General features: G+C 40.0%; 1 protein-coding gene across 1 annotated transcript in view; it reads left to right on the top strand.

Annotated features, from left to right (window-relative positions):
• Positions 1-23,568, top strand: part of LOC128647510 (proton channel OTOP1-like) — a 217,084-nt gene extending 193,516 nt beyond the window's left edge. The window contains exon 6 of the mRNA XM_053700295.1: positions 23,398-23,568. Coding sequence (XP_053556270.1) covers positions 23,398-23,568 — 171 coding nt within the window. The remainder of the gene's footprint in view (positions 1-23,397) is intronic.
• The last annotated feature ends 466 nt before the right edge of the window (positions 23,569-24,034 follow it).

Below are 24,034 nucleotides of genomic sequence, written 5' to 3'. Positions count from 1 at the left end.
GAGCGTAGAGGAAAATTTTGCTTCATACCGCACTCCAATACCAGCGCTGCTTAAGTGAGCGGTGAGCTGGTCGTACGTGCTCGTGCACGATTTCCCTATAGACATCAATGGGGAGAGCTGGCTGAGAAAAAGTAGATTAGGGGTTAATAAATATAATGTAGGTTGCAGCGATGTCTGGAGCGGAAGATTAGGGGTTAATAAATATAATGTAGGTGTCAGCGATGTCTGGGGCGGCAGATTAGGGGTTAATAAGTGTAAAATTATGGGTGTTTAGACTCGGGGTTCATGTTAGGATGTTAGGTGTAAACATAAATTGTTAGTGTTATTGTACTTTTTAGCACTTTAGTTATGAGTTTTATGCTACGGACTGTAGAATGCGTTATGGATCTTGGAGGTAGAGGGTGTACCGCTCACTTTTTGGCCTCCCAGGACAGACTCGTAATACCGGCGCTATGGAAGTCCCATAGAAAAAGGGTTTACGTAAGTCGGTTTGCTGTAAGGCCAAAGAAGTGTGCGGTGCCCCTAAAACTGCAAGACTCGTAATAGCAGCGGGTGTAAAAAAGCAGCGTTAGGACCTATTAAAGCTGTTTTTTTTACCTTAACGCACAACTCATAATCTAGCCGATTGTAATTTAGTATTTTTTTATTTTATGTATTGAGGGTTAACTTAGGGGGTGTTAGGTTTGGGGGATTAGTGATTAGATTAAATAGGAACTTTGCGTTGTGGTGGGATGGCGGTTTAGGGGTTAATAGTTTAAATAGGTAGATTGCGTTGTGGGGGGATGGCGGATTAGGGGTTAATAGTTTAAATAGGTATTTTGCTTTGTGGGGGGATGGCGGTTTAGAGGTTAATACATTTATTATTAGTTGCGACGTGGGGGGTTGGTGGTTTAGAGGTTTATACATTTATTACTAGTTGCGATGTGGGGGGTTGGAAGTTTAGAGGTTAATACATTTATTATTAGTTGCGATGTGGAGGGATGGCGAATAGAGGGGTTTTCATGTGTCAGGTTTATTTTTGGGAGGCGGGTTAGATTTCAATGGGAAATAGGTCTCAAAAAGCACCTTTTTCCTATTTTACACCTAGTTCAGCTGGGTGTAATTTTTGTTAATGTATCGGCAGCCTCCGACAGTGTATTAACGGTTTGCATGGTCATTGGAAAACTTGTATTATTTAAAGATTAGCGGCTTCTGATACTTTGCATGGGACACGAAAATGTTTTTGACAGCTGGAGTCCGGTTGCCTAAATTGAGGTATAACAGGCCATTGGAAGCAGTTGGTGAACAATATTGCTTCTAACAGCATATTTGTTGTTTTGTGAGCGCACGCAAACCTAGATACAGCTCAATGGAAACGAGCCCAAAGTTGGCACACCTATTTGTGGGTGGAATCAAGATTCCTGTGCTGTGTGAGGAGTTGGGCAATTAAGGCGCATGGCTACACATGTGATATATGATATTTTACATTTTTAATATATATTTTTTTTTTTTTTAAATATATTTTTATTGAGGTTTTCGGCAACACAATAGTATAATCATATACATCAGATGTTAAATGTGACATATTGTTTAACTGTTACATTGTAAGAATATCTTAACAAAAGAGAAAACATATTAACAGCATAAATGATAACATATGCATCGAGTTTAGAACCTCTTTTCTTATTCGGTGTAATGTCCTCCAAAAACACGAAGGACCACTCACGGATCCTAAAGAAAAAGTTTAAAGAACAGTATAGGAGGTATTCTTACCTGTGAATGAGTGTTATAGTAAAGTGTGTAGGTGAGTTGCATTGAGTTTACAGGTAGTGGAAGTGCGGCATAGGCTAGATAAGCCGCATATTTAACTCTCCCAATGCGGGAGATATATTATGTAGGGGGGGGGGGAGGTGGTAATTTACATGCAAGGCCTCTGAAAAATTTGTAGGAGTATAAGGGTATGATATATACTAAGGGTCAAAGTTAAGACAAATAATGGGGTATGAGTCTTGCTCAATGGAGCCAGCCCGCTAACAACCCAAGATACCAATAAAATTACACCTGTGGACCTCCGACAGAAAAAGCATAATACATGAGGGGGGTAATAGCTTAAATATGCTGGGAATCAGATTATTATGAATGAGAGAAAGGGTAATGGAATGGCTGTATTAAGTGTCTTTGGAATAAGGCTGCACAGCTTATCATCTCATTATTGGGTCTAAGAAGGGCCGGGCTTGGAGGGATATATATACTTAACTAATGCTAAATCCTAGGAGGAGCAAATGTGTAAGAAAAAGGGGTTAGTCTGAAATGAGGACTATTCCAGCCTCCACCTAGACCCACATGACCGTAATTTTAAGTAGCAAAAATCCATTAAAGTAGATTATACGACTAGGGAATATGAGATTACTGCATATTTAAACAAAATCTCTTCATATCCTACGAGCATATAGTAAACATGAAAGCAAGAGAAAATGATGGCGAAATACATATGATACAATGTATTATGGGTATTTTCCTTTATAGTCAATTATGTAATTAAACAATGTCAAACTGTTCCTATACATGGCTATGTAATTAAATGTAATAATTAACCCAAACAGCAAATAGAAGCTTTTGAGATATATGTGAGAAAGTCTTTCCGTGTGGGCACGGGCCCTATACCCCACGGCAAGATATAGTTATATAGATAATAGCCATGCCACTGATAAAATGCTATAATCAGCGCCTTACAGCTAACATTATATTCCAACCTATATCAGAATATTATTCTTTTACCCTTTATATTTAGTGCCTGCCATCATTTTTAAAATATAAAACCCTGTAAGATATCTGAGGGTTACAATTTAATAACAAGTTTCAACTTTAGTTGGTGTCCTCGTCCTACAATCATATAAATGTGCAGAAATAATACATCAGGTAACATATGGGTTAGAAAACATAATGGATAAAATGGTTTACTTCAAGTCTCTCTGTCTCTTCTGTCCCCATTGCATAATACATCAGACAGCCTAGCTATAATATTAGGAGGAGGCGTACAAACAATAACACTCAAATACAGCCTGAAAATGTGGTAAACATCAAAATATTTAAGTGGAGAAATAGATCAGCTACTACAGGATATTTAGCATATGCAATAAAATGATAAAATGTCATATAGAGTATAAGGTACAACTTTTAAGTGAATCGGTATAAATGGAGATCTGAACACAGAACAGTTTTGAACCTTTAAATAACGCGTGCCAAACAGAGAGGTTAGCTGACTACAGACGATTTAAAGACCTACTTGAGCAAGTGTTACTATGGGATAGTAAATGAACATATCGTCCATACTAAGTGTCCAGAGGTACACCTAAGACTTGTCTCAAGTATTGGGTACATTCGAGTCTCCATAAGTCTAACCAACTCCATCTTTATGGCGCATCTGGGATAGAGAGGATCGCACTAACAGGCACACTGAATCTTCACCTGCGCTCCCACAGTGTGCAATATCCGCTTCAGGGAGATACAAAAAGTGCGCTCTATGGCGTGGCAGTCCATGAGCTAGCTTTAACAGACACCTCCCGGTATCGCTAAACTTAAGGGCGCTCTGCGAGGTAACCTTCAATACCGCTCCATGTCTACGGCCATAATCAGGCGCACCAGTCATACAAATGGGCCCTTGTACCAAGCTGAACCCTCGGTCTGCAAAGTAGAGGCAGCTCTGGGTCAGGCCATCTTGCAGAAGGAACTGGTCCAAGCGCTTGTGGTAAGAATTCTGCTGGGCTGCTGTTCCCCTGGTCCAAGTCATCCACAACTGATCACAAGGATCACTGCCAGGCTCATCATTAGATGCACAGGTATTTTCTGCTATTCCCCGGCCTGCAGCAGTGGGTGGTATAGGAGCTCGGCCAACATTGCTCAGGTACCTTAGGTGGTCAGGAGTAAGAGTTTTGTCCCCAGAGCTTGCCATAGCAATGCTTTGTTGTCGCATAATTCCCTTATTCACCGGGTCAGGAAGGAGTGAATAAGCAGCGTGAGTTGCAGGTGCCATTGCTTCCCACTGAGGACCCACTGTGGCTTGGCATTCTAGTGTAGCTCTGCATCCCTCTAGGAAGCGATATATCGCCTTCATAACAGGCTCCACATCCTCCATGCTCAAGTAAGGTAGCGAGCCCTAACTTGGGGTTTAGAAAGATATCAGTCTTTGATCAAATGTGTTCGCAATTGATGGCGCTGAGTAGGCCGCAAGATGGCTTCTACAGCTCGCTGAATCAGTGGCAAACGCGCCAAGGTTGTGAAAATCTGGTTATGAGGTGTTTCGTTCACAAAAATTAGTAAGTGAGAGCAGCTGCAGTTTCAGGTCTTCATGAGTAGTCTGATGGGTTAATAAATGGACACAGACGATCGCTAATTTTAGTTCTTATATGGCATATAGTGAGAGCTTCTGAAAGTGCGACCGTCCGGTTTCACAGTTGGCTCCGCCCCCCACATTTTTAATATTTAACTAGTGTGGAGGACAAATATACAAAAACAGAGACATATGTGCAAAACACAGGTTTGCATTAATTTGGTTTAAAATACTATTGAAGAATTGTCTAGAATTTGCTAGGCTGGAATCGACCACAATAAGAAAAATAGCACAATGGGGGTGCAGACTAAAAAATTATGTTGATATTGCACCTTAAAAAATTTTGTAGACCCTTCACACCCATAGTTGTGTTCGACGTTGGTCTTTTAAGCGCATCAGGTACTGCACGTATTACAAGTTGAATGTAAAAAGTTGTCTCTCGCTAACCCTATGATCTCAAGAAGCCGAAGTTACAATATCGCAACCATGTTAACATATTCTCCCATAGACTTCAATGGAGCGTAAGTAGTGGGGGGGGGGGAAACGTACACCCAAATTGTGCAAACCCAATCGCATTTCCTCAAGTGCTCTAACCTGACATGAAATATTAATATTACAATGTTCTTCACATAGAAGAATATGTTCTATGTATTCATTAATACACATTTATATATATATATATATGAGGTTATTTTAGTAAAATATATATCTATACAAATATATATATATATATATATATATATATATATATATATATATATATATACTGTATATATATATATATATATATATATATATATATATATATATATATATATATATATATATATATATATATAAATACTCAGAACATATTCCTCTATGTAAAGAACATTGGAATGTGAAATATTTACAGTAAAAACACAGTATAACACTTTATTAAATATATAGGGCTAGATTACAAGTGGAGCACAAACAATTTCGCAAGGGGTTTCACAATCATTTGTGCTCTGTTTTTAATTGTGCTCATATTACAAGTTGAGCAAAATCGCTAGAATGCTTACATCGATCTCAGAGCTGTGGTTAACTTTCTTTCTAATAACACGATGAGTTCATGGATCATCTAATTACTATTAAGGAGGCGGCAAAGAGCACCACAGCAAAGCTGTTAAATATCACCTCCCTTCTATCCAACCCCCAGTCATTCTCTTTGCCTACGTTAGTGTAAGGAAGTGGTAAAGTTAGGTGTCTGAATAGATTCTTCAATCAAGATTTTTTTAATTTTATTTGCAGTATTAGTATGTGCTGTTTTTACTCCAGGGTGTAGCTGTAGTCCATTTTAGTCTCTTCAGTAGAGCATTGGTGGTTTTAAGCAAAGGGAACTTGTGGGACATAATTCTCACTGCGCCTCCCTCATATTTAAATAAAAGTTGCTGCCCTTATTATTATTTCCCATAGGTCCATGTGAGGGAAAGGACCTCTCAAACCTAGTGAGCAGCCTTGCTGCCAGGCAGATTTATTGAGGTAAGTGCTAATTTATTTTCTTAAGCTGCTTTAAGGAAAAGACATGGCACTTTACTATTTCCCTGACAGGGATTTTTAATACATTACTCCTAGTGTTGTAAGGGGATTATGTATGGCAGTATTGCAGGCACTGGGAACTTGAGGAGAACTTGGCTCATTTTGGTGGTTTTGTTAATGGTTTTTTTTTGCATTAAGATGTCTGATGAGACGTTATTTTTGATACGCCCACGATGGGCGGGGCTTGTGTGAGGTAAAAATGTATCTATTGCGCATTTGTTATTCTCTCACTTCTTGTGTATAGAGGAGAGATATCTGCATCTTATTGTTTTTCAAGTTTAACTCATTTGTTAGCCTGTCATTACTGAAACAGCTGCAGTTTGGATTCCGGTTTTAAAAATAAAGCAGTTTCTTTTTAAATAGGCACCTCAGCAAAGGTATTGCTGAGGTATAGAGGCTGTTTGAGGTGTTAAGACGTTTTTTTTACTCAATATCTTGTAAAATAAAGCATTTTCGTTTTTGTATTTGTTCAAAAAATAAAGCAGTTTCATTTTTGCATTGCATCAAAAATAAAGCAGTTTCATTTTAAAATTTAAAGAAACGTTTGTTCTTTATTTAAATTGTTCATAATTTAATAATTTAATTATTTATATTTATTCTGTTAAGATGGGCCAAGACTCTGTTACAGATTACAGATGTCCTTTATGTTTGAATGCTAATATTCAACCACCAATTCCTTTTTGTTCCTCATGTGTTGAGAGAACATTAAATCTTAAGGATAGATTTTTTGAGCCTATATTGTCTAAGACGGATGCTGTTCAGGAGTCTTCTGACAATGTGCAAGATATGTCGCATTTTTCTCCTCTGTTGTCCCAAATTTTAGTACCCATTAATTCCAGTGCCCTGCGCTTCCTCTCAAGCTCCGGCTGGGGTCTCCTTGCAAGACATTGCTTCCCTCATGTCTTCTGCAGTTTCTGATGTGTTGTCTGCTTTTCCCATGCTACAGGAAAAGTGCAAGAGGAAGTCTAAAGAATCAGTGCGTAAGGTATCTGACTCGGTCGTGGCTATTCCGAATGTTTCCTCTCATAAATCTGATGAGGAGGATTTTTCGGTAGCATCTGAGGATGAAATCTCAGATTATGACAGTTGTATCCTTCAGGTTTAAGCTGGAACATCTCTGTTTACTACTCAAGGAGGTTTTGGCTACTCTGGACGACTCTGACTCAACTGTCATTGTCAACCCTAAAACGTCTAGTAAACTTAACAAGTATTATGATGTACCTTCCATGCTGGAATGTTTTCCCGTACCAGATCGGGCTTCAGAAATTATTGTTAAGGAATAGGAGAAGCCGGGTATTCCTTTTTCTCCTTCTCCTATTTTTAAGAAGATGTTTACCATTGATGACTCTATCATGGAGTCTTGGCAAACGGTCCCCAAGGTGGAAGGGGCAATTTCCACTTTAGCTAAGAGAACTACTATTCCCATAGAGGATAGCTGTTCTTTTAAGGACCCTATGGATAAGAAACTGGAGGGTTTTCTTAAGTAAATGTATGTTCACCAGGGTTTACAATGGCAACCTGCGGTGTGTATTGCTACCATTTCTAGCGCGGCAGCATACTGGTTTGATGCGTTGTCTGATTGCTTTCAAACAGACATTCCCCTTGAAGAGATCCAGGACAGGATCAGGGCTCTTAAATTGGCCATTTTTTTCATTTCTTATGCTTCCCTTCAAGTTATCAAGTTGGGAGCAAAGATTTCTAGTTTTGCCATTCTGGCTCAAAGAGCTTTATGGCTGAAATCTTGGTCTGCAGATGTGTCGTCTAAGTCTAAGCTTTTGTCTATTCCTTTCAAGGGTAAGACCTTGTTTGGCCCAGCTTTGGCTGAGATTATTTCTGAGATTACAGACAGAAAGGGTAATTTCCTTCCTCAGGATAAGAAATCTAAGCAGAAGGGACGTCAGAGTAATTTTCGTTCCTTTCGAAACTTCAAGGATAAACATTCCTCTCCCTCTACAAAACAGGATAAGTCCAAACCTTCCTAGAGACCCAACCAATCTTGGAATAAGGGAAAACAATCCAAGAAGCCTGCTATTGATTCAAAGTCAGCATGAAGGGTCTGCCCCCGATCCGGGACAGGATCTTGTGGGGGGGGGCAGACTTTCCTTTTTTGCTCAGGCTTGGGTTTGGGATGTTCAGGATCCTTGGGCGATAGACATCATGTCCCAAGGGAACAATCTAGAATTCAAGACCTTTCCCCCCAGGGGCAGATTTATTCTCTCAAAATTATCTGTAGACCAGATAAAAAGAGAGGCGTTCTTTCGTTGTGTTGGGGATCTATCCGAAATTGGAGTGATAGTTCTTGCTCCAGTACAGGAGCAGAGTCTGGGATTTTACTCCAATCTGTTTGTGGTTCCCAAGAAAGAGGGAACCTTCAGACCAAGCTTGGATCTCAAGAGTCTAAAAAAATTCCTCTGAGTACTGTGCTTCAAAATAGAAACTATTTGTTCCATACTTCCCTTAGTTCAAGAGGGTCAATTTATTGCAACAGTAGATTTAAAGGATGCATACTTTCATGTTCCCATCCACAGGGATCATCACAAGTTTCTGAGATTTGCTTTTCTCCACCAACGCTTCCAGTTTGTGGCTCTTCCTTTTGGACTAGCTACAGCTCCCAAAATTTATTTCAAAGGTTCTGGGATCTCTGTTGGCAGTGCTCCGGTTACAGGGTATTGCAGTGGCACCTTATCTGGATGACATTCTGGTTCAGGCCCAGTCTTTTCATCTAGCAAGCTCCCACCCGGAGATGCTTGTATCCTTCCTGCGCTCTCACGGTTGGAAAGTGAATCTGGAAAAGAGTTCCTTAATTCCATCTAGAAGGGTAGTCTTTTTGGGAACCATAATAGATTCCGTTTTGATGAAAATATTTTTGACGGAGGTCAGAAAATTCAAGATTTTCTAATCTTGTCTGTCTCTTCAGTCCTCTCCTCAGCCATCAGTATGTATGGAGGTAATCGGTCTCATGGTAGCCGCCATGGATATTATTCTTTTTGCTTGTTTCCATCTCAGACCTCTGCAGTTATGCATGCTCAGACAGTGGAACAGGGATTACGTGGATCTGTCTCCACGAATTCATTTGGATCAGATGAAAGGAGATTCTCTTCCTTGGTGGTTGTCTCAGGGAACCTGTTTTCGCAGACCTACCTGGGTAATAGTGACTACGGATGCCAGCCTGACAGGTTGAGGAGCAGTCTGGGGCCTTCTAAGGGCTCAGGGGACATGGACTCGGAAAGAATCTGTTCTCCCCATAAACATTCTAGAGCTAAGAGCAATCTCTTCTGGCCTGGCCTCAGTTAGCTTCTGCCCGATTTATCAGATTTCAGTCGGACAACATAACCTCAGTGGCTTACATCAACCATCAGGGTGGAACTCGGAGTTCTTTGGCCATGAAAGAGGTGTCCAAGATTATTCAGTGCATGGAGACCCACAACTGTTGTCTATCTGCGATCCACATTCCAGGAGTGGACAATGGGGAAGTGGATTTTCTGAGCAGATAGACCTTTCACCCAGGGGAATAGAAATTGCATCCAGAAGTATTTTCCAATTTGATTCTCAAATGGGGACAGCCGGATCTAGATCTCATGGCATCTCGTCAGAATGCCAAGCTCCCGAGGTACTGGTCGAGGTCCAGGGACCCTCAGGCGGTTCTGATAGATGCTCTGGCAGTTCCTTGGAATTTCAATCTTGCATACCTATTTCCTCCGTTCGCTCTCCTTCCTTGGGTCATTGCTCGGATTAAGCAAGAGAGGGCATCAGTGATTCTCATTGCTCTGGCGTGGCCTCGCAGGATTTGGTATGCAGACCTAGTGGAGATGCTATCTCTTTGTCAGGGTATTCACTATTGCAAACCTGTCCCTTTAATTCTGACTCCTCTTCCCCTATTTAAGGCCCCTCCTCTCTATGCTCTTTGCTTGGTAATTTTGAATTGTTACTCTATGTGACTTGTCTCTGAAGAAACCTAGCCCATTCCTCTATCTGAGGGGTTACCATATTGCTGCTGTGAAAGCTTGTCAGTCTTCCTTACTCATCTGATACTTTGAGCCGGTCTGCCTTCCCTGCCTCTTACAGTACCATAGGAACCAAAGGATCAGCTTTCAGTTTCCCTGCCTGTTACACCGGGTGCCTGTGACGTCACACCCGGCATCTCAGCGTCTCTGCAGCGCGTGTACAGCGCTGTGTCCCTCCAGCAAACAGTAAATCAGTAAGCAGTATCGCTTCCATCAGGCTCTCACTTTGCCTTCTAACCAACGAACAGGATTTGGTCTGTATATTTACTTATTACCTGGGATATCAGTGTCTCTCTATTCTGCAAACTAATTACTGCTATTTCATTGACTGTTATTAACACCATACTGCTGGATAAGCTTTAACTGCTTTACTACTGCATACTCTCCCTGAACTGTTGCTTGCATTATTAACACTTGCTGTGAACTTAATTCAGTGACTGTTTTTCATTATTACTAATCTAAGCTTGCAAATGCTATGTCTATCAGCAAACCCTAACATATCATTGTGTCTGCATAACTTAACTGCTTAAGTGCTGTATATCTGAAAAGTATCTCCAGCAACAACTCTGGATTTGGATTCAATTGTAATTCTTATATCATTTAACCCTGGATTAGTTTGCACTCCTGTATTGCCATATTTCTCATGCATCTATAACCATTACTAATCTACCATATCTCTTCAAATTCATTTTGGGATAATATCATCTGCCCTTCTAACACTATAACATTTCATTACATAAGTCTCTCAGTATTTTGTGTCTGCTATTTCACATTTATCCTCACTTGCTATCTGCTAGATTATTCTGTCTATCTTATTTGTAGATACATCTCCTATGTGTTGAAATACATATACTCTTGTATCTTGGTTGCGTGATGGCTCCGTTTTCACTCTGTACCCTGCAGTAGTGACCCTCAGTTCAATGAGCATAACTGGATTCCTGTAAATTAAATCTGTGTGAATCCAAGGTTTGGTGTGAGGCTGAGTGGTCCTGCTATAGCGGATACTAGGTACCAGAACTTATTTTCCTCCTGTTCTATCAAAATACACCACATTACATCACATATCATCACATATTACCAAGCCAAAGAAAAAGTACCTCTATCTTCTATCATGGAGTTGAGTGAGCTTTCCAACAGAGTGGGTTCACTAGCCCAAAGTATGGATAACATGTTACAGGGGTTAAGAGAGATACAAATTGAGAACCAGAATATTAGAAAATTTATCAATCAGCATATGGCAAATAAATCAACTACTTCTGACACCACACCTGAGCCTGTTGTAAGTCCACCAGAGAAATTCTCTGGGGACAGGTCTATGTTCAGAGACTTTAGAAACTCTTGCACTCTCATGTTTACATTGAAACCTAAGTCTTATCCTACTGACAGAATTCGTGTCTTGACTGTGATTTCATTTCTGCGTGGAGAAGCTAGATCTTGGGCCAACGCCTTCTACGAAACAGATGATCCCATATTAAATTCTCTTGATTCCTTCTTTTCTGCAATGTCCCTTCTATATGAGGATCATAATAAGCAGAATACTGCTGAATCTGCTCTAATATCCTTACGCCAAGGGAAAAGGATGGTGGAGGAATACATAACGGACTTCAAAAGGTGGGCTCCTGACACCTTGTGGAACAATCCGGCTTTAAAGAATCAATTTCGGTTGGGTCTCAGTGATTCATTAAAAGACGAACTTGCTAGAGGTATCATTCCAGATAACCTCGAGGATCTCATGACTTTGTGTATTGGTATTGACTGAAGACTCAGGGAAAGAAAGTATGAAAAATCCACAACAGATAATACTCCTAGGAAATACACCCCGTATCACGCAACTCCCTCTACCCATGCTGTCAAGTATGTTGATGAACCCATGGATGTTGCTGTGATTAGAGGGCCACTAAAGCCTGAAGAGAAAGCCAGACGCAAATTGCTCAATCTCTGCCTATATTGTGCTGAAAAGGATCATGGCGTAAGAGATTGCCCATCTCTCCTTCGTCAAAAGAAGGGTAAGAGAGTAAGATTTAAGCACACTAAATATGGTTAGTAATAGTTCACTTCATTTATCAATCCCTCTCTCGTTACAGTGGGATCAGCAGAAGACAGACGTACAGGCCGTAATTGACTCTGGGGCATCTGGGAATTTCATAGATTTAGTTTTTGTTGTTAAACACAAAATACCACTAATAAAAAAGAGTGTTGCACTAGCCATCCGTTTGGTTGATGGTTCCTTTTTTAGTTCTGGTACCATCTCACACCATACAGTTCCACTTACTGTCACCTCAGCCTCAGGGCATACAGAATTGATGTCTTTTGATGTTTTACCAAGTTCTGTCTATCCTATGATACTTGGTATTCAGTGGTTGTCTAAGCATAACCCCATTATATCCTGGACAGACTCTACTGTAGTTTTTGATTCTCAGTATTGCAAGCAATTCTGCATTGATTCACATACACTTTGTCACATTACCGTAGACACATTACCTGATTGTTATAAAGAATATGCAGATGTTTTTGATAAAGTTGAGGCTGCTACACTTCCACCACTTAGAAGGTATGATTGCCCTATTGATCTCATTCCTAACTGTACCATTCCTTATGGTCATATATATCCTTTATCCCAACCAGAGTTAGAACACCTTAAGGAATATCTAGACGAAAATCTGAAAAAAGGGTTTATTCGTCCATCCACTTCATCTGTGGGTGCTGCAATGTTTTTTGTGAAAAACAAAGATGGCAGTTTACGCCCCATTATAGACTACAGACAACTGAATAAATGCACTAAGAAAAACAGATATCCCCTGCCTCTCATTCCTGAACTAATTGAATGTCTTCAAGGTGCCACCATCTACACCAAGCTTGATCTTAGGGGCGCATATAATTTGATCAGGATGAGAGCAGGGGATGAGTGGCTAACGGCTTTCCGTACAAGATACGGACTTTATGAATACACAGTAATGCCGTTTGGGCTCTGCAACGCCCAAGCCACTTTCCAGTGCTTTATAAATGATGTTTTCCATGACCTTTTGGATGTATGTATCGTTATCTATTTAGATGACATTCTCGTCTATTCAGACACTTTTGAAAACCATCTAAATCATGTAAAATTAGTTTTATCTCGTTTAAGGCAACATCATCTCTACGCCAAACTAGAAAAGTGTATATTCAATACTAACTCTATTTCTTTTTTGGGTTACTCTATCTCTCCTAATGGGATTACCATGGAGACCAGTAAAGTAGAAGCTATACTCAAATGGCCAGTACCTTCTTGCAAAAAAGATGTCCAGAGGTTTCTTGGATTTGCGAATTTTTATAGAAAATTCATTAAAGACTTTTCACATATTGTCAAACCTCTAACTACTTTAACTAAAAAACACATCAGGTTTTCATGGGATAGTAAAGCTGAAGACTCATTCACCACCCTTAAGAATAAATTTACTACAGCCCCTATTTTACAATTCCCAGATCCCAGTTGCCATTTTACGCTTGAGGTTGATGCTTCTGAATTTGCTATAGGAGCTGTCCTGTCTCAGCGGGCCTCCCAAGAACAGCCATTACATCCTGTTGCTTTCTATTCGCGTGTCATGAGCTCAGCTGAGATAAACTATGGCATTGGTGATAAGGAATTGCTTGCCATTAAATCCGCATTGGAATTTTGGAGGCATATCCTGGAAGGCACAAAACACCCTATCACTATTTATACAGACCATCGTAACTTAGAGTATTTACAGACTAATAAGACCTTGACTTCTCGTCAAGTTCGTTGGAGCCTTTTCTTGTCACGTTTTGACTACGTGATCACCTATCATCCAGGTTCTAAGAATCTAAAGGCTGATACCCTCTCTCGTATACCTTCTAAGCCACAAGACCATCTGGCACCTGCCTCAGTGATACCTGCGGATAGGATTATTTGTTTAACAAATGATTTCTTGGAGACCCTAAAGCAGCAACAGAAGGAGGATTCATTAATAACGCACCTCAATTTGGATAAACATTCTGATGAGCTGTTTTATCATCATGACCGTTTATATGTACCCAAGGTTCTCAGGAATCAGGTTCTGGCAGCTGCACATGACTCCACTTTAGCAGGTCATCCTGGCGTACATAGGACCCTACATATCCTTTCTAGGAATTATTGGTGGCCTAAAATGTCGGATACCATCAGGCAATACATCAACACTTGTTTTCTTTGCATTACCAAAAAACATCAACATAAACGTCCCTATGGATATCTCTTATCTCTTCCAATACCTGAAAGACCTTGGGCAGACATTGCCATGGATTTTATTGTTGATCTACCAGCTTCTGCTAACTTCAACACTATCATGGTCGTTGTTGATCTTTTCTCTAAAATGGCCCATTTTCTACCGCATAGAGGTCTACCCACAGCTTCTGAAACAGCTAACCTTTTCATAGATCATGTGGTTAAATTACATGGTCTGCTGAATTCCATTACTACTGACAGAGGCTCGCAGTTTACCTCTAGGTTTTGGGCTCATCTTTGTAAATCCCTCAACATCTCTAGGAAGTTAAGTACGGCCTTTCATCCGCAAACCAATGGGCAGACTGAGAGAACAAATCAAGCCCTGGAACAGTATCTCCATTGCTATTGTTCTCTAGAGCAAGACAACTGGCATTCTCTTCTTTCCACTGCCGAATTTGCTCATAATAACATGCTTAATTCCTCTACTAAAATGTCTCAATTTTTTCTGAATTATGGGTTTCATCCTTCTTATGACCTTCAGTCTCCAAAAAACTCTCCTATACCTGTTGTTAATGACAAAATCAACACCTTAGTTAAAGGTTTCGCCAGTGTAAAACGATTACTACATGATGCTCAAAATGCCCAAAAACGTTACTACGATCTACGACGTTCTAAACCTCCTGAATATAAGATAGGTGATAAAGTTTGGTTAAGCACGAAGAATTTAAGATTACAAGTTCCTTCGAAGAAACTTGCTTCACTTTACTTGGGTCCTTTTGAAATTAAGAAAGTTGTTAATGTTAATGCAGTCACGCTCTTATTACCCTCTTCTATGAGAATACATCCAACATTTCATGTTTCGCTCCTTAAACCCTATGCTTCTATTAGGGCTACATCTACGACGGATGCATCTCCAACTCAAGTGACAGATGAGATGGAGTACGAAATTGATTCCATCCAAGATTCTCAATACTTTCGGAACCGCCTTCAGTATTTGGTCAGTTGGAAGGGTTATGGACCTGAAGAAGATTCTTGGGAGCCTGCTACTAACATCATGGCTCCTCGCCTAGTGTCTTTGTTCCATAGGAGGAATCCTCACCGTCCTGGTCCTTGATCCGCTGAGCGGCTCCTTGATGGGGGTGTCCTGTCAGGGTATTCACTATTGCAAACCTGTCCCTTTAATTCTGACTCCTCTTCCCCTATTTAAGGCCCCTCCTCTCTATGCTCTTTGCTTGGTAATTTTGAATTGTTACTCTATGTGACTTGTCTCTGAAGAAACCTAGCCCATTCCTCTATCTGAGGGGTTACCATATTGCTGCTGTGAAAGCTTGTCAGTCTTCCTTACTCATCTGATACTTTGAGCCGGTCTGCCTTCCCTGCCTCTTACCGTACCATAGGAACCAAAGGATCAGCTTTCAGTTTCCCTGCCTGTTACACCGGGTGCCTGTGACGTCACACCCGGCATCTCAGCGTCTCTGCAGCGCGTGTACCGCGCTGTGTCCCTCCAGCAAACAGTAAATCAGTAAGCAGTATCGCTTCCATCAGGCTCTCACTTTGCCTTCTAACCAACGAACAGGATTTGGTCTGTATATTTACTTATTACCTGGGATATCAGTGTCTCTCTATTCTGCAAACTAATTACTGCTATTTCATTGACTGTTATTAACACCATACTGCTGGATAAGCTTTAACTGCTTTACTACTGCATACTCTCCCTGAACTGTTGCTTGCATTATTAACACTTGCTGTGAACTTAATTCAGTGACTGTTTTTCATTACTACTAATCTAAGCTTGCAAATGCTATGTCTATCAGCAAACCCTAACATATCATTGTGTCTGCATAACTTTACTGCTTAAGTGCTGTATATCTGAAAAGTATCTCCAGCAACAACTCTGGATTTGGATTCAATTGTAATTCTTATATCATTTAACCCTGGATTAGTTTGCACTCCTGTATTGCCATATTTCTCATGCATCTATAACCATTACTAATCTACCATATCTCTTCAAATTCATTTTGGGATAATATCATCTGCCCTTCTAACACTATAACATTTCATTACATAAGTCTCTCAGTATTTTGTGTCTGCTATTTCACATTTATCCTCACTTGCTATCTGCTAGATTATTCTGTCTATCTTATTTGTAGATACATCTCCTATGTGTTGAAATACATATACTCTTGTATCTTGGTTGCGTGACGGCTCCGTTTTCACTCTGTACCCTGCAGTAGTTACCCTCAGTTCAATGAGCATAACTGGATTCCTGTAAGTTAAATCTGTGTGAATCCAAGGTTTGGTGTGAGGATGAGTGGTCCTGCTATAGCGGATACTAGGTACCAGAACTTATTTTCCTCCTGTTCTATCAAAATACACCACATTACATCACATATCATCACACTCTTTCTCCTTGGAAACTTCCTCTAAGAAAGGACCTTCTACTTCAAGGGCTCTTCCTTCATCCAAATCTAGTTTCTCTGAAGCTGACTGCTTGGAGATTGAACACTTAATTTTATCTAAGCGTGGTTTTTCAGCTCCTTGAAAGGTCAAATTTCTGCCTTATCTATTTTGTTACATAAACGTCTGGCAGAGGTATCAGATGTTCAATCATTCTGTCAGGCCTTGGTCAGAATCAGGCCTGTGTTCAAACCTGTTACTCCTCCTTGGAGTCTTAATCTTGTTCTTAAGGGTCTTCAGCAGGCTCCTTTTGAACCTATGCATTCCTTAGATGTTAAGTTATTATCTTGGAAGGTTTTGCTTCTTGTTGCTATTTCTTCTGCTCATATAGTCTCTCTAGTGAGTTTCCCTATCTTATCTTTCACTCGGATAAAGTTGTTTTACGTACTAAATTGTGTTTTCTTCCTAAAGTAGTTTCAGATCGAAACATTAATCATGAGATTGTTGTTTCTTCTTTATGTCCTAATCCTTCTTCTCATAAGGAACGTCTTCTGCACAATCTAGATGTGGTTCATGCTCTAAATTCCATTTACAGGCGACTAAGGATTTTTGTCAGTCTTCTGCTCTATTTGTAGTTTTCTCTGGGAAACGTAAGGGGCAGAAAGCTACGGCTACTTCTCTTTCTTTGTGGCTGAAGAGTATAATTCGCTTCACCTATGAGACTGCATGACAGCAGCCTCCTGAGAAGGTTACGGTTCATTCTACGAGGGCTGTTTCCTCTTCCTGGGAATTCAAAAATGAAGCTTCTGTAGAACAGATTTGCAAGGCTGCAACTTGGTTCTCTCTACATACTTTTTCAAAATTCTATAAGTTTGATACTTTTGCCTCGACTGAGGCTTGATTTGGGAGAAAGGTTCTTCAAGCAGTGGTGCCTTCTGTTTAGGCTCCCTGTTTTCCCCTCCTTTATCATTTGTGACCTCTAGCTTGGGTATTAATTCCCAATAGTAATTAGATGATCCGTGGACTCATCGTGTCATTAAAAAGAAAACAAAATTTATGCTTACCTGATAAATGTATTTCTTTCTTGACACGATGAGTCCATGGCCCGCCCTGTTTTTGATGACAGGATTTTTTTGTTATGTTATAAACCTCAGGCACCTCTGCACCTTGTTGCTTCCTTTCTCTCCTTTACTTCAGTCGAATGACTGGGGGTTGGATAGAAGGGAGGTGATATTTAAGAGCTTTGCTGTGCTGCTCTTTGCTGCCTCCTGCTGGGCAGGAGTGAAATTCCCAATAGTAATTAGATGATCCATGGACTCATCGTGACAAGAAAGAAATACATTTATCAGGTAAGCATAAATTTAGTTTTTTTCCGAAAATAAAAAGTGTCACAAAACACATCAAAAATACATTACAATACACTATATACACTATATTGAATGGATAGCTTAGGTTATTTTAGATAGTTTTTTTATTTGGGGGGTTGGTTGGGTGGTGGGTTTTACTGTTGGGGGGGTGTTTGTATATTTTTTGCAGGTAAAAGAGCTGATATCTTTGGGGCAATGCCCACAAAAGGCCCTTTTAAGGGCCATTGGTATTTTATTCTAGTCTTTTGTTTGTTATTTTGTGTAATGTATATTTTTAGGGGGTGTTTGTATTTTTTTGGAGTAAAAGAGCTGTTTATCTCAGGGCAATGCCCTACAAAAGGCACTTTTAAGGGCCCCCCCCAAAGGTCCTTTTAAGGGCCCTTGGTAGTTTATTCTAGAGTAGTTTTTTTATTTTGGGGTGTTTTTTTTTTAAGGGTATTAGAATAGGATTAATCTAGCTTAAGTTTTATTTCACAGGTAAATTTGTATTTAGTTTTAAATAGGTATTATTTAGTTAATAACTGTAAATTTAATTTAGATATAATTTAATTATGTTAAAGTTAGGAGGGGTTAGGGTTAGGTTTAGGGGTTAATATATTTTAATTTAGCTTGTTGCGATGTGGCTTAACACTATACTGACATTGGGTGTTCTTATACAATTATTGAAAAATGTTAGGGCATCATCCCTAAAACCAGCTTGAGTAAATAAAACTATTAACATGAAAAAATACCTCCTACAGTCTCTAAATATGCTGTAACTTTACAAAAGCTCAGGCAAAATGTGCGTCAGGCGTTCGCCAATCTGAGCAATTCTATAGGGATTAATTGTTGTTGCCGTTACGACATATTTAGAGACTGTAGGAGGTATTTGTTGATGTTGATAGTTTTATTTACTCAAGCTGGTTTTATGGATGATGCCCTAACTTTTTTCAATAATTGTATAAGAACACCCAATGTCACTATAGTGTTAAGCGCAAGGATAGCTCACTGCGTGTGGGATTCATCTAATCATAGTCTAATTTGTGCAAAGGGAACTTTTTGCCAAGTCGTTGGGTGCTATACGATGGGCCTCTCTGTCCACTGACCTGTGATATGATATATACCCCTTCAGTACCTCTGCATATATTAGTATTTAAGGATACTTGATATCCCTATTGCCCAGATGGCGGTATTGTGTGTTTTTTAAGTGTTTTTATCCTGTGTTATGTTTACACTTCTTACTTATATTCATTAAAAGTTATGTTTTATATTCTGTCCTCCACCTGTAAAGTTTGTGCTTGGTAATTATATCTTTCTCACTGAATACTACATACATATACCTGTCTAAACATGTATATGTATGTATGTATTTAATGTGTATATAAAACAGTGGGAGCTGCCTTGTTTTACTGAGGTTACCTTCTCTTCTGTGGCCAATTAGGGACAGTTATAAATAGGTCACTAGAGTGTGCAGCCAATGGTTGTTTGAAATATAACAGTGTTGTGCACTTCCATTTCTAACAGGAACTGAACAGCTCACAATTTCAGAATGGAATTAAAGGAAAGAAGGACACACTAAATAATTCAAGTATATTGCAGAGTTTTATATATACAGTATTTCACAAAAGTGAGTACACCCCTCACATTTTTTAAAATATTTTATTATATATTTTCATGTGACAACACTGCAGAACTGACACTTTGCTACAATGTAAAGTAGTGAGTGTACAGTCTGTATAACAGTGTAAATTTGCTGTCACCTCAAAATAACTCAACACATAGCCATTAATGTCTAAACTGTTGGCAAGAAAAATGAGTGCACCCCTAAGTGCAAATGTCCAAATTGGGCCCAAAGTGTCAATATTTTGTTTGGCCACCGTTATTTTCCAGCACTGTCTTAACCCTCTTTGGCATGGAGTTCACCAGAGCTTCACAGGTTGCTACTAGAGTCCTCTTCCTCTCCCCCATGACGACATCACAGAGCTGGTGGATGTTAGAGACCTTGTGCTCCCCCACATTCCATTTGAGGATGCCCCACAGATGCTCAATAAGGTTTAGGTCTGGAGACATGCTTGGCCAGTCCATTACCTTTACCCTCAGCTTCATTAGCAAGACATTAGTCTTCTTGGAGGTGTGTTTGGGACCGTTATCATGTTGGAATACTGCCCTGTGGCCCAGTCTCTGAAGGGAGGGGATTATGCTCTGCTTCAGTATGTCCCAGTGCATGTTGGAATTCATGGTTCCCTCAATGAACTGTAGCTCCCCAGTGCCGGCAGCACTCATGCAGGCCCAGACCATGACGCTCCCATCACCATGCTTGACTGTAGGCAAGACACACTTGTCTTTGTACTCCTCACCTGGTTGCTGCCACACACGCTTGACAACATCTGAACCAAATAAGTTTATCTTGGTCTCATCGGACCACAGGATATGGTTCCAGTAATCCATTACTTAATCTGCTTGTCTTCAGCAAACTGTTTGCGGGCTTTCTTGTGCATCATCTTTCGAAGAGGCTTCCTTCTCGGATGACAGTCATGCAGACCAATTTGATGCAGTGTGTGGCATATGGTCTGAGCACTGACAGGCTGGCCCCCACCCCTTCAACCTCTGCAGCAATGCTTGCAGCAGTCATACGTCTATTTTCCAAAGACCACCTCTGGATATGACGTTGAGCACATGCACTCAAATTCTTTGGTCGACCATGGCAAGACCTGTTCTGAGTGGAACTTGTCCTGTGAAACCGCTGTTTCAGGGTCTTGGCAATCTTCGTATAGCCTAGGCCATCTTTATGTAGAGAAAGCAAAGAAAACCGCTACTGAGCAACACCAAAAAACAGACATCTTTATTCCAACAATAAAAAAAGATACACAGACACGATGAAGAGGGCTCAACTGTCTTACGCATTTCACGCCGTGAGTCCCTTACTCATACAGGCCCATTTATCAAGCTCCGTACGGAGCTTGAAGGGCCGTGTTTCTGGCGAGTCTTCAGACTCGCCAGAAACACAACTTATGAAGCAGCGGTCTAAAGACCGCTGCTCCATAACCCTGTCCGCCTGCTCTGAGCTCTGAGCAGGCGGACAGGAATCGACGGAAATCAACCCGATCGAATACGATCTGGGTTGATTGACACCTCCCTGCTGGCGGAGAGCGTATTGCTCTCCGGATTTAGCGAGGTCTTGCGGACCTGATCCACAGTGTCGGATTAGGTCCGCAAGACCTTTGATAAATTGGGGTCCTAGACTTATAGAGTCTATGAGTAAGCGCCTCACGGCGTGAAACCCATAAGACGGTTGAGTCCTCTTCATCGTGTCTGTGTATCTTTTTTTATTGTATTCACTTTTGTTGCCAACGGTTTAGACATTAATAGCTGTGTGTTGAGTTATTTTGAGGGGATAGCAAATTTACACTGTTATACAGGCTGTACACTCACTACTTTACATTGTAGCAAAGTGTCATTTCTTTAGTATTGTCACATGAAAAGATATAATAAAATATTTACAAAAATGTGAGGGGTGTACTCACTTTTGTGAGATACTGTATATATATATATATATATGATTTATAATGATTTATAATTTATATTACCATTTCAAAGTGTTTACTGTCCCTTAAAATGTAGCATGTGACTATTTAAATAATAGATCATGTGGAACAAGGCAAAACATAAGTAACTTGTTGACAAGTTGAGTTCTAGTTGAGTTCTAGTACCTTGAACACCTTTTAATTTATGACTTATCACATTGTTAACCAATTAATTTGCAATACAATGTCACAACTTTAAGATATATATATACAGTGGGGCAAAAAAGTATTTAGTCAGCCGCCACTTAAGAAGAGGAGAGAGGCCTGTAATTGTCATCATAGGTATACCTCAACTATGAGAGACAAAATGTGGAAACAAATCCAGACAATCACATTGTCTGATTTGGAAATAATTTATTTGCATATTATGGTGGAAAATAAGTATTTGGTCACCTACAAACAAGCAAGATTTCTGGCTCTCACAGACCTGTATCTTCTTCTTTAAGAGGCTCCTCTGTCCTTCACTCATTACCTGTATTAATGGCACCTGTTTGAACTATTTATCAGTATAAAAGACACCTGTCCACAACCTCAAACAGTCACACTCCAAACTCCACTATGGTGAAGACCAAAGAGCTGTCGAAGGACACCAGAAACAAAATTGTAGACCTGCACCAGGCTGGGAAGACTGAATCTGCAATAGGCAAGCAGATTGGTGTGAAGAAATCAACTGTGGGAGCAATAATTAGAAAATGGAAGACATACAAGACCACTGATAATCTCCCTCGATCTGGGGCTCCACTCAAGATCTCCCCCTGTGGGGTCAAAATGATCACAAGAACGGTGAGCAAACATCCCAGAACCACACGGGGGGACCTAGTGAATGACCTGCAGAGAGCTGGGACCAACGTAACAAAGGCTACCATCAGTAACACACTACGCCGCCAGGGACTCAGATCCTGCAGTGCCAGACGTGTGCCCCTGCTTAAGCCAGTACATGTCCGGGCCCATCTGAAGTATGCTAGAGAGCATATGGATGATCCAGAAGTGGATTGGGAGAATGTCAAATGGTCAGATGAAAGTAGAACTGTTTGGTAGAAACACAACTCGTCGTGTTTGGAGGAGAGAGAATGCTGAGTTGCAACCAAAGAACACCATACCTACTGTGAAGCATGTGGGTGGCAACATCATGCTTTGGGGCTGTTTCTCTGCAAAGGGAACAGGACGACTGATCTGTGTACATGAAAGAATGAATGGGGCCATGTATCATGAGATTTTGAGTGCAAACCTTCTTCCATCAGCAAGGGCATTGAAGATGTAATGTGGCTGGGTCTTTCAGCATGACAATGATCCCAAACACACCGCCCGGGCAACGAAGGAGTGGCTTCGTAAGAAGCATTTCAAGGTCCTGGAGTGGCCTAGCCAGTCTCCAGATCTCAACCCCATAGAAAACCTTTGGAGGGAGTTGAAAGTCTGTGTTGCCCAGCAACAGCCCCTAAACATCACTGCTCTAGAGGAGATCTGCATGCAGGAATGAGCCAACATACCAGCAACAGTGTGTGACAACCTTGTGAAGACTTACAGAAAATGTTTGACCTCTGTCATTGCCAACAAAGGATATATAACAAATTATTGAGATGAACTTTTGATATTGACCAAATACTTATTTTCCACCATAATTTGCAAATAAATTATTTCCAAATCAGACAATGTGATTGTCTGGATTTGTCTCCACATTTTGTCTCTCATAGTTGAGGTATACCTATGATGAAAATTACAGGCCTCTCTCATCTTCTTAAGTGGGAAAACTTGCACAATTGGTGACTGACTAAATACTTTTTTGCCCCACTGTATATATATATATATATATATATATGACTTAAATAAATAAAGAAATAAAAGCAAGGTATATGTAGATAGGGATAGAGGAGAAAGAACAGCAGCAAGAGATACAACGATGCTGAAATGCATATCCCCCTGGTAATGAGTACATTTACAAAAAACAAAATAATAACAATAATAATAATAATAATATATTTTTATTTGTATTTTTCAGCTCTGGCTTTCTCCTGCTTTCGGATGCAGACCACAGTATGATAATGGATTGGAAGCACTTGTTTTTGGATTTGAACCATGGATTATTGTCATTGATATTGCACTTCCATTTTCAGTTTTCTACAGGATGCATTCAGCATATTCACTGTTTGATGTGTACAGCACAATATAAAAAAATACAAAAAAATGAGGCTTTGAATATAGTTATAGATTTTACATAGTATAAAACACACTCACTATAAGAACAACCATTGTGACCCAAACAGGGCCTTTAAAAGGAAATTATAAAGCAAAAATCACCTTATAATTATTACACATAATTTGTTAGCAAATATAATTTTTGCATTACTGACTAGACCAGGACATTCTGATCTGTATGGTTTTCAAAAATACACTTATATAACTATGAATTATGATGTTTCTTTAATATAAGTTCTTAAAGGGATACTAAACCCAATTTTTTTCTTTCATGATTCCGATAGATCATGCAATTATAAGCAACTTTCTAATTTACTCCTATTATCATTTTTTCTTCATTCTCTTGCTATCTTTATTTGAAAAAGAAGACATCTAAGCTAACTAGTCAGACAATTTTTGGTTCAGACCCCGGACAGCACTTTTTTATTGGTGCTGTCCAA

This window comes from Bombina bombina, chromosome 2, assembly GCF_027579735.1.
Source record: "Bombina bombina isolate aBomBom1 chromosome 2, aBomBom1.pri, whole genome shotgun sequence".
Lineage (NCBI taxonomy): Eukaryota > Metazoa > Chordata > Amphibia > Anura > Bombinatoridae > Bombina > Bombina bombina.
The sequence above is the reverse complement of the archived record's forward strand: the minus strand, read 5'-3'. Positions and strand labels throughout refer to the sequence as shown.